The following is a 12390-nucleotide window of genomic DNA, read 5'->3' on the forward strand; positions in this document are numbered from 1 at the left end:
CACTTGGAATACTGCGTGCAGCACTGGTCGCCGTACTTGAAGAAGGACACGGTACTACTCGAAAGGGTCCAGAGAAGAGCAACTAAAATGGTAAAGGGGCTGGAGGAGTTGCCGTACAGCGAGAGATTAGAGAAACTGGGCCTCTTCTCCCTTGAAAAGAGGAGACGGAGAGGAGACATGATCGAAATATTCAAGGTACTGAAGGGAATAGACTTAGTAGATAAAGACAGGTTGTTCACCCTCTCCAAGGTAGGGAGAATGAGAGGGCACTCTCTAAAGCTAAAAGGGGACAGATTCTGTACAAACGTAAGGAAGTTCTTCTTCACCCAGAGAGTGGTGGAAAACTGGAACGCTCTTCCGGAGGCTGTTATAAGGGAAATCACCCTCCAGACAAAGTTAGACAAGTTCCTGCTAGACCAGAACTTACGCAGGTAAGGCTAGACTCAGTTAGAGCTAGGGGCCGCTGCGGGAGCGGGCTGCTGGGTACGATGGACCACTGGTCTGACCCAGCAGCGGTAATTCTTATGTTCTTGTAAAGGAGCGGGTATATTTTCTGGCGTCCTAATCAATTAGCCTGTGAACCTCAGAGAGTGATGAATTTAAGTACACTTCTGACGAGTTCATTCTTTTGGTCTTAATTGCTCAGTATTTTCTTGTTCCAAGTACAGGTATATCAGTTTCTCTCATTTTCTCTACACTGCTCTTTATTCAGAGTGACAGCTGGAAGAACATCAACATAACAGAAGACATCTATTTAATGATTCTTCTTGTTTATCTTGTGCATTACCACTTAACAGAATTTTGCCTGGACAGCCTTTGTTGTTGTTTCTCCTACTCAGTTTCTTACCTGAGCCCAGCCTGTTCTTATATAGAATCCCACTCACATTCCTGCATCTCACAGGGAGCTCATTCTCATAGACAGTCTGGTCCCAATTATACTTTGTTCCTTCTTTCTCTGGTCCAGGAGATAGCGGAGTTGATGTAGTCTGTGAGCCTTCAGATTAATAAAAAGAGAACAGTGAACCTCGGAGCACCCGGTGATGTATGATACAAGTTTCACTTTTTGCTATTCCTTACTTATTATATTCCTTATTTTTTTTTAATGTTATTTTTTCAAATTGTTTCCTATAAATTTAAAATCTAGAGTGTCGTTTGGGAGAGGACGTGAGGAAGGGAATTCCAATGCTCAAATCAGGATGTGTGGAATTCCCAGACTATTGAAAAGAGGCTGCACAGTTGAGCTCCTCCATGTCCATAGGGAAAGAGATTTTCAAAAACTCAACATGGAGAAAAGTTTACTTTCCCTCACCACACCTATATGGTAGCAGCTTTCTAAAATCACCCCATCCCAATGTGATCATCCAAATAAATAAATAAAAAATCCTCAACCTGCTGTACTTTATAATTGTTGTTTCTTTTACTTTTCCTGTTCTTTTCTTCATTGAATCTTCATATATTTGAGGACTGAATTTTGACTGGACTTAACTGATAAGATATTCCTTGATTGTTTATATTTATTTTAAACTTAATGTAGATGAAGTCCAATCTAATTACTGTACAAGCTTACTTGAAGATATCTGTAAAAATATAAATGAAATAAAATCTTCAAACCTCCCCATTACCAACCTCTCCTGATACAAACAGCCCCTGCTGGCACTAACATCCCCCTCCCAACAAGAGCAGACCCACTCTCCTCTCCAAGTGGGCCACAAGCACAACAAGTAGCAGCTTCTCCCTTCTCTCTTTGGGGCCCAGTCCCCCTACCCCTTCCTCTAATGCAGTCACCATGCTTACAGGGTATCCCTGGTGTCCTGCAATGCAGAACATTTAGGGTTGCATTGACTGCTTTCAGATCCAGGATCAGCCTCCAATCTTCGGAGACTCTCTTTGGCACAATTTAAGTATATCAAGTAACTCCCGGAACTTGACTCTTGCACCAGAAAGGTTCTATGGCTGCAATGTCCAGCAACTTTGGGACTATGGCCTCTGATGACCTGCCATTCTGCCAGAAAGACCAAGAGCTGCCCTCAATGTGCAGAGGAGCATCCAGAGGCCTGGCATCAGAATTGTGTCTTAAAGGCCGCTGTCAAATGGCTTCCAGTTGATGGCTAGCATCGGGAACCACTGAACCTCTGGTTTTATGGACTGAGAAGAATGCTGCCCTAAGAAGCCCACAAAGTACTTAGGGGGAACATCTGAGGCGATGAAAACTAGGGTACCCCAACCCCCTAGAGAGTCGGGGCCTGGTATCTGGAAAGGACTTGGGTTTGTGGTCCTGTACACTAGCCATGAGGTCATCCAAACCTTTGCCAAACAGCAATTGCCCTCTGAAAGACAATCTACTCAAGGTCACCTTAGAGGATGAGTCACCAGACCACTGCCAGATCCACAACATCCTACATGCCGACAGCTTGCTAAAGACCTGGAAGATGTTGTAATCCACCTCTGAAATCAGGAAGACGAGATCCTGGATCACAATAGTGTTCAAATAACAAGCTCTAGCCACAAAGGAGGAACCGACCGCCACCTTGAGCCCGTCAGTCACTGAATCAAAAAGGCGCTTGAGGATGAAATCCACTCTGCGGTCCTGAGGGGAGAGAAGTGCGCTTAGTAACCTGCACCACGGAAGAATCAACTTTCGGAGATGCAAAATGATGGTTAAAGGCATCTGCCATTGGGTAGAGCCCGGACATTGCTCTGGTGCATTTTAGGGACCCTCAGGCAGCACCCAGGTATCTGGAAGTATCTTGACTATATCTGGACAACCAGAGAAGGTGGCAGACTGCAATGTTTTGCTACTTATAAGCGCATGCTGCGGCAGCAGACCGACTAACCCCCAATTTCAACTCCTGGAGGGACTCAGAGATCAGATCAACCAGGTTCGTGGGTGTAAAAAATCTCTGCACTGTGGGACCCTCACTCTGGTTTGGGTTCCTACCTGGATACTAATCCTGGAGATATGCGAGCATTGCAGCATCCTCCACAGTAGTAGTGCCAGCCAACATAAGCAAAGGCATGGTCTGGGCATCCAGGTCATCTGCGCCAACTGCTGGCACAACAGCTGGTGACACCTCAGGAAGACTGCGCATAATACATAGTAACATAGTAGATGACGGCAGATAAAGACCTGCATGGTCCATCCAGTCTGCCCAACCTGATTCAATTTAAATTTTTTCTTCTTAGCTATTTCTGGGCAAGAATCCAAAGCTTGGGTTCCTACTGACGAAATCTCCATTAAAACCTACTCCAGCCCATCTACACCCTCCCAGCCATTGAAGCCCTCCCCAGCCCATCCTCCATCAAATGGAATTGGCCATATACAGACACAGACCAAATGGCCACTCCAGCCCATCCTCCACCAAATGGCCATATACAGACACAGACCGTGTAAGTCTGCCCAGTACTGGCCTTAGTTCAATTTTTAATATTATTTTCTGATTCTAAATCCTCTGTGTTCATCCCACACTTCTTTGAACTCAGTCACAGTTTTACTCTCCACCACCTCTCTCGGGAGCACATTCCAGGCATCCACCACCCTCTTTGTAAAGTAAAATTTCCTAACATTGCCTTTGAATCTACTACCCCTCAACCTCAAATTATGTCCTCTGGTTTTACCATGTCTTGAGAAGGGGAAAAACCCCCATGGCCAGCGAGGACATACCATGCGCTTGACCTAGTGGAGGAGAGCAGTCGGCCTAGATTTAGGACACACCTCCATGGAGTCACGCAGCCTGCACTCAAACCTACTAGCAGATGAACCTGGGGTGAACCAACTCCCAAGGGAACGGTCCCTGAGCCCCGATCCGAGAGTGTAGGCTGTCCAGAGGGTGCACTGTCAGGCAGCCAACCCCCTGGAAACAGACTTTCCCCAAAGTCTGTGATCTCCCACAGCCAGAGCTGCACCTGCAGGGAACCTCTTTGAATCACAAACAAAAAGACTGATTAATTTTAAAGAAAAATAAACACGAGTAGAAAAACTAGCTCCTACGGCTTGTAGGAATGCACCTGCTTCCTGGGAGGCAGACCTGAGATAAGAGGGGAGAGCACTAGTCCAGGAACAGTGTGCGGATTGTACAAGAATTATGAATTTATAATGCATGTAACTAATGGGCAGACTTGATGGACTGTTCAGGACTTTATCTGCTGTCATTTACAATGTAGTTTGATATAGCGCCTATTGAAAATCTAAGCGGTTTAATAAAAGTTTTACAAAAGTATAAATATAAAGGGAAACTAACACAGACTATTAAAAACATAGAAAAGACTGCATTGGATGCAAAAGGGAAGTTTAAAAAAAAATAAAAGGACATGGGAAAGGAACAAATCAAGAGGGAGGGATAAAGTAAAAAAGAGAGAAACCTGGAAAAACTAATACTAAGGGTAGTATCTTTACTTAGGCTGCAAAAGCATCTTTAAACAAAAAAGTTAGTCTTTAAATGCTTTGAGTATCTGTTCTTAAATCTTACACAGAGCAGGTAGCTCCATTCCCCAAATTAACATCTACTTCATTCTGTGACCAGTCAGGCTCCGGGCCTGCCAAGGTCTCTAGGAAAGCTGGAAGAAAGGGTTCCAAGAAACCCAAAAAGGGGATTGCCAAGGCTAGCTCCCAGTACCAATCTGCCCCGCTTGAGGATGCCACTGACCCAGAATGGGGGGAAGAGGAAACCCTGCACAATCATTACCATCCACATAGCAGGGCTAGGAACATAGATTTAAAACCTAGTCCTAGGAATAGGGAGGAAGACTATTGCTCTAATGTCCACCGGGGGAGCCAGAGAGAAGGCCAGGTGAGAGCAGGCTCAACTAGAGCAGGGCGTGGCTCCCCTCTTGAAAAGCCAGTGGATGTCAGCAAGCTACTAGGCAGATTAGGGAGGAAGCTCAGGTCTTTCCCTAAAGAAGAGCTTCCTAGCTCAAGCACAGGTAATACCTACAACCCGATGGAAATGGAAGAGGCTGGACCCACTTCAGAGTTGCTGGAAGCAGACCAGGAGATGCCAATGGAGCTGCAAGGAGAGCTGGTCCCTGAGAGCTTTTGTTAAGAAGCTGGGAGTGCTTTAGTGGGGAGAAGTTTGCCAACAACTGGGAGGGATTTTGAAAGCCATTTTTGTACTTTTGCAGGCAAACTTGAGGCACTCCCCTAGACCCAGCTCTGCTTTATGTTAAGCTGGAGGCTTTCTTTTTTGCAGAGAGTATTTATTTGGTGCATCATACATAGCAGGGAACTGAACTTTATTGGAACCTGCTAGGAGCAGGCTTTTGGAAACCTTTATTAAAAAGAAGCTCTGTGGAGAGTAGAACCACAGAGAAGATTGTTTGTATTGGGAGCGGAAATCCAGAACTTACCCAGAGTTTTCCCTTTGGGTTTATTTCCTTCTTTGGGTTTTGCAAGTTACATTGGGTTGTTGGGTTTGTTTTTTTTTTTTTTTTATTTTGCCATTCTGTTTTCATTCTGACATTAAATTACCTGTGAAAACTAAACCCTGAAACTTTGTGGATGGGTTTTTCTTTTCTTTGAATATAATTTACATTGTTTGCAGGGTGACTCCATACTGGGTTACACGCCGGTGCAGTTTTTAGCTGTAACCACTAGGGGCACTGAGGAGTCCCATTGCTACGCTCTAGTGCTGGTTACAATGCATATATATATTCCTCTCTTCAAGTATCATATTACTGGCGGCGATACAACACCGCATTACACAAAAATGCAAAACCAACAGTAGCAAAATGACCCCCTTATTTGGTGGGAAATTCTTACTAACATTGGATAAACATGAAATGAACACACTTAGTAGTAATTGGCTATCAATTCTTCTACAAAGCACTTAAAACTTTCTTCTTTCAAAAATATGTATTTTGGAAGAATTAATGTAGCTTGTTGTACGATATTTATATTATTTATTTTGTAGCTCCTGTTTAACCAATTAGAAATCTTTTTGTAATCTACAGAGCCTATGAAAGTAGATGCAGAAATAAGCATGAAGTAATAACATTTTATTTTATTTATTCATTAATTTAGCCCATCCTCCCAAAGGGGCCCAGAACGGGTTACAAAGGTACATTCACAGTATAGAAGGACAAAATTATTGAAAGACATTTTTGGCAGATGTAGCTTAGAAGAATTTGCAGCATTTGTAGAAGATATTACATGGCATAATATAGATTTAGGACAGCATTCACTGGACTAACAGAACATAACATAATTGTACTAAGGTTTTAGTGTTGTAAGCGAGTACATGATTGGTGGTTAGCAGTTTAGGTCCCTTGAGTAGCGTCGGTCATTATGGATAAATAAAATGAATGAACCATACATGTCTTTTATCTGCCGTCATCTATTATGTAACTATACAGGGTGCCCACAAAAACACGCTTTGATTTTAAATGGTTACAAAATCAAAACTTATTGGAATATGTTTATAAATAAGATGACAGCAAATTCAAGTCCCAAAAAGCACAGTTAGCAAGATCTTACACAATTGCTTATACTTTCACCCTTATAAGCTGCAATTGGTGCAGAAGTGAAACCTTCAGACAATGCACTGCGACAAAATGACCAGGTGTTCCTCAAGTGGTCCCTGAGATCAACGGACATTACTGTTTGACTTTTTCATTTGGGGGTACGTAAAAAGACAGAGTGTATGTACCTCCACTACCCGCAACTATGGATGATCTACAGAAATGCATTACTGAAGCTATATACGCGATCATGCCGGATACGCTTCGGAGAGTCTGGTCCGAGCTCGATTATCGCATTGATGTTTGCCAGTAACAGGTGGAGCGCACATCGAGTGTATGTAATCAACGGATACGATATGAAACTGTAACCTCAAAGGTGAAAGAATATTCCAATAAATTTTGGCAACCATTTAAAATCAAGGTGTTTTTGTGGGCACCCTGTATTTTAATATCCTGGTGAGTTCCTATGGACAGACTCTACAAAACTTACAGACAACTTGTTTACTTATGCAGATGATATTACTCATCTTGATCTGATCTATTCTTCATCCACATTCATACTTACATGATATTGAGAATTGGGCTTTACAATATTGTCTGAAATTGAATATTGATATTATATATAACTAATAAAGTGAATTTGAATAATAAACTGTGTTTGTAAATCATTAAAAATGATTTTAAGAGTGCTCAGTGTGATATCTTATTCAAAACCAGCAGATTATAAGAATGAAGATATATGATCTTTACATCATTGCACTCACCTCCCTACCAGCCCTAAACATCTTGTAGAATATAAACTGTTCAAGCAAACTTATAATAGAAGATGTATACATCTATATTATTATATTCTACAAGATGTTTAGGGCTGGTAGGGAGGTGAGTGCAATGATGTAAAGATCATATATCTTCATTCTTATAATCTGCTGGTTTTGAATAAGATATCACACTGAGCACTCTTAAAATCATTTTTAATGATTTACAAACACAGTTTATTATTTATATTGTTTAAATTGTGAATTAAGTTTATAGATTTTTTCTCCAACTTATTTAGATATTGATATTATATGACACGAAGAAAGGACTCGGAGAACATATTTTCCATTGAATCCTCTTCTAGAAGTTAATATTGGCTCAATGTTTTTTGATGCGCATATAAGAAAGACTAAAGAGGTTATAGCTCTTCAGCTTGGAAAAGAGATGGCTGAGGGAAGATATGATTGAAGTCAACAAAATTCTGAGTGGTATAGAGTGGGGTACAAGTGGATTGATTTTTTTACTCCATCAAAAATTACAAAGACTAGGGGACACTCGAAGTTACAGGGAGATACTTTTAAAACCAATAGGAGGAAATATTTTTTCACTCAGGAGAATAGTTATGCTCTGGAACACGTTGCCAGAGGATGTGGTAAGAATGGTTTAAGTAGCTGGTTTTAAAAAGGTTTGGACAAGTTCCTGGAGGAAAAGTCCATAGTGTGCTATTGAGACAGACATGGGAAAGCCATTGCTTGCTCTGGGATCAGTAGAATGGAATGTTCCTACTTTTTGGGGTTTTACCAGGCACTTGTAAATCTGGATTATTAGCCACCTTGAAGACGGGATATTGGGCTAGATCAGTGGTCTCCAACTCCAACCCTTTGCAGGGCCACATTTTGGATTTGTAGGTACTTGGAGGGCCGCAGAAAAAATAGTTAATATCTTATTAAAGAAATGACAACTTTGCATGAGGTAAAACTCGTTGTAGTTTATAAATCTTTCCTTAATTGCTTCTGATAATTTCAGCTATACACAGTTGAAAGCAGTGCAACATGCAAAATTGCGATTTAGATTCTAAAGTATCAACTGCAAAAGACAAGATTTTGGTGTAGTCCTCTAGGCTTTTTTGTAGAGGGGAAAACTTGTGCCTTAAGTCCGGTGGTTGTGACCGCAACTGCCTTCAGCTCTCACCTTCTTCAGCACCGGACACAACCGCCAAGCAGTCGCCACCAGGAGAAGTGCCAAATTTTGAAAGAGTTCATGAGATTACATACACGCACAAGCTGCACTGCCTCCAATTGTTACCTCACATTCTGAAATGTTGCCCGCCTCACTGCTGTAACCTCACGCAAGCGATTGTCCTTTCCACTCCACCTCACAATCGTGTAAAGATGCAGGAAAGCGCTTGCGTGAGGTTACAGCAGTGAGGCGGGCAACATTCCAGAACGTAAGGTAACATACCGAGGGCCTGAAAACAGTACCTGGTGCGCCACAAGGTTGAGACCGCTGGGCTAGATGGACCATTGATATAACCCAGTAAGGCTATTATTATATTCTTACTAACCAGAAAAGTATTTGGAAAATTCCACCAGTTACTTTGTAACATAGTAAATGAGGGCAGAAAGACCTGTTTGGTCCATCCAATCTGCCCAATAGCCACATTCATTCTCAAGGCAACAAACCAGTAATTATTCATTTTACTTGCTAAGTTTCAGTATAAGATGTTTCAGCAGCCCCCACCCCCCCCCCCTCCGAGATAAACAAGATCTTTACTCAGATGATTTGAATGTGATGTTAAATACCTATAATTGCTCTGGATCTTTTTTGTCACATATGGGACAGAGACTGTAGAAGTCTGGCTACACCACCCCCTATGGCTGGAGTTGCCATCACAGCTAATTTCACCCCCCACCCCTGGTCCATCCTGCCGTATAGGACACATATACCATAGAGGTCCATCTGGCATCATCTTCTTTCCCCGTTGCTGGATTTTTATTTAAGCACCACTCCTGCGTATTGTGACCAGTCAGACTCCGTGCCTGACATGTTCCCATTTAAAAACCCTAAAAGGCAGAATTAAGGCCAGAAATGTTATTCCCAAGCCCAGAAAAGTACAGCAGCCTAGGTTCTCCGAGTACACTGAAGAGAACCTTTCAGAAAATGAGCTCTTCTTTGATAGTTCTGAGGTAGAGGAAATGGAGACTCAACCTAGCACTCGAAGGCAGGGTCTCTAAACCCATCAACATAAAGTTCATGGAGCAGATTTGCATGCCTATCACTTCCATTATATGCAAATCTCTCTCATGCATATTCATTAGGGCTAGCCTTAAAACCTGATTGTCCTGGTGGTCCTCCAGGACAGGGTTGGGAATCACTGGCATAGACCATCAAGGAATACAAGAAGTTCTTACTTATTTGCCTATCCTAAGCCAAATGGTGTCAAATATAAGATCTTTTTTGATAAGACCTTAGCGATTCAGGCAGGTAAATTACAATCTTAGCTTGGTGAATGTATTCATCAAGCCATATCTTACTGTTCTTTTCGAAAATTAGTTAAGTCTTCATTGTTTGACAAATGTATTAATTAGTTGAGTATTTTTAAGATTTCAATTCATTTTTAACTTTTTATAATGATTTTATTTTTGTGGTATGAATGTATTTCACTGTAAACCGCCTAGAACTCTTGGTAATGGCAGTATAAAAGAATAAATGTATTATTATTATAATTCCTTTTAGATTTTGTTTGCTTAATACCTTGCCTGTAGGGCTGGTCTCCCTATTAAGCAGCGTGTCTGGAGCAGTTATCCTGTGGTCCAATAGGGGCGCTATCAGCCTAATCAGGGCCCAGTGGCCACAGTATCATAAATGAAGATATAGTTTTTGATTTGTCACGTTTTGTGTCGATACTATACTCTTTCTGTTTAGGGATCCTTTGCGTTTATCTCCTGCATTTTTGAACTCCATCACTGTTTTTGCATCCACCACCCTCTCTGTGAAGTAGTATTTCCTCCCAAAAACTGAGACAAGTAAAGGTCAAAAACAATTCCATATGGTATATCCAATCGTGGAGAAAGAACCTCAAACATTCGCAACACGCTGGTGTTTTTGCTGGGGTAAAGAATATCATCACGGGCTCTATAATCTCCCACTAGAATTGTGCCATAACTTTTAACAAACTGAACTATAATTAGATGAAGCCAATACGTAGCTTTTGACCCGACGGGAGCTCTTGTCGTTTCGCTTTTGAAAGCTTCGTCCAGGGTTTAAAATTTTTAAAGTTTTCGCACATTAGCATACACATCACTGCACAGACGACGGTGGCATAATAGCCAAGCTGAATTGAGCACAATTCTGGTAGGGGATTATAGAGCCCGTGATGGTATTCATTACTCCAGCATGTTGCGGGTGTTTATAGCGGTATATAAGAAATAAATTATTATTATTATCTCCACTACTGGATATACCATATGGAATTGTTTTTCACCTTTACTTGTCTCAGTTTTTTGGTGGTTACTAAAGAGAGTTGAGCAAGTTGTGTTCCACCATCAGAATGAAATCTTCAAGCAGTATTTCCTGACGTTACTCCTAAGTTTAATACCTGCAACCTCATATTATGACCTCTAGTTTTATGGATTTCTCCATCTCTGAAATAGATTGGTTGTAGATTTAATACCCTTCAAATATTTAAACGTCTTTTTTTAAATTATTTATTTATTCAACTTTTCAAATTATTAAACAAGCCATTCAATACTTGAAGACAGATTTGTAATATTAAAACATGAAATTAAATACCCAGCCTGCATGGAAAGAAAATAATTATTGATTATTTAGTCCACACAATAAAATAAAGATCCAAGTATTAGAATTAAATTAAGAAAATACATTCCATCTGAAGAACAGCTTGGGAGACATTGACAGAAAACCCCGACAGCCTGGTCTTAAACTACAGGAGGGTTTATCAGACCTATCACCACTCCATCCCCTTCTTTGGCCACAATAAATTCCAATAGTTGCTTTGGTTAAAAAAAAAAACCCAAAAATGTATTTCCTGTAGTGAAACACAGCACTTAGCCGGAAACTCACATATTTAAACATCTGTATCATATCTCCTCTTTCCTTTCTTTCCTCTGGTTGCAGAGAATTAGAAAATATCTTATTTGACTATTTCAGGACCATTATTCAAAGTTTTTGTCCTTTTGAAGATTGTTAAAGAATATGAAAAACTGAAATGTCTGCAAGCATTACAAAATACAGCTGCTAGATTGCTTTTCTATGTTCGCAGATTTGACTGGCATAGATCACACCACTTTTCAATGGTTACATTAGTAGCCTTTGGAGGGTAGAATAATCTTTAAAATATGTACTATGGTATTTAGAGAATTGCCTATGGATTAGCCCATTATATGCTTTCATTGCTGACTCTTTCCCCAGGAACATTGCACAGAAACACTCAGTTTTCACTTACCTTTCCAACCATAAGTAATATCAAATATAAAAGGATTTTTTCCTCTCTCTCGTATCATTTGCATTCTGCTCCCTAAGGACAACACATTTGTTTTGGGTACTAGAACTCTGAAATTCTAGTTCAGTGTTATCTTTTGAATTATCCATATCAAAATTTCCAAGTAACTGACTGGCTTTGTTGTAATTTGCAATGAAACAGGACTCTGGAAATCATGGCATATAGGAAATGCCTTGCATTTTATAGTCTATCCCATTATTTCCATCAGCAACTGTTCCACATGGGATAATATTATAAGAGGCCTTTTATGTACATACATCAGAGTTTTCATTATGTGTATTTACTCAGTTATATGCAAATCTGAAGCCTATTCATCAGGGACATCCTGACAAAACAGACTGCTTTAGACTGATAAGGGGAATGCAGCCACACTTGTCGAGAATGCAGTCACACTTGTTGGTGAAGTCCTCTGACTGACCTGTGTGTCGGTGCTCTCCCCTAGCTATAGTAATCTTTAAGCTTACTGAGCAAGTGCAAGATGCCCTACATCTGGAACCTCTCCCCTCATCCTGTCAGTTTTGTCTCTAGCAATGTAACAAGTCGAGATGAGGGGACGGTGGGAAGGCAAATGTGGCTGCATTCCCCTGTTGTCTATGGAGAACACCTGTTACAGGTAAGCAACTTTGCTTTCTCCGGAGACAAGCAGGGGATATGTAAGC

At 41.0% G+C, this 12390-nt stretch overlaps 1 protein-coding gene across 4 annotated transcripts in view; it reads right to left on the reverse strand.

Moving 5' to 3' along the window:
• Positions 1 to 12390, reverse strand: part of DEAF1 (DEAF1 transcription factor) — a 97123-nt gene that overhangs the window by 43598 nt on the left and 41135 nt on the right. The window contains exon 4 of one of the 4 annotated variants that reach the window (XM_033928524.1): positions 848 to 994. The exons of the other annotated variants lie outside the window; for them this stretch is intronic. Coding sequence (XP_033784415.1) covers positions 848 to 994 — 147 coding nt within the window. The remainder of the gene's footprint in view (positions 1 to 847; positions 995 to 12390) is intronic. 4 annotated transcript variants of the gene reach the window in all.

The sequence above is a fragment of the Geotrypetes seraphini genome, chromosome 19 (assembly GCF_902459505.1).
Source record: "Geotrypetes seraphini chromosome 19, aGeoSer1.1, whole genome shotgun sequence".
Lineage (NCBI taxonomy): Eukaryota > Metazoa > Chordata > Amphibia > Gymnophiona > Dermophiidae > Geotrypetes > Geotrypetes seraphini.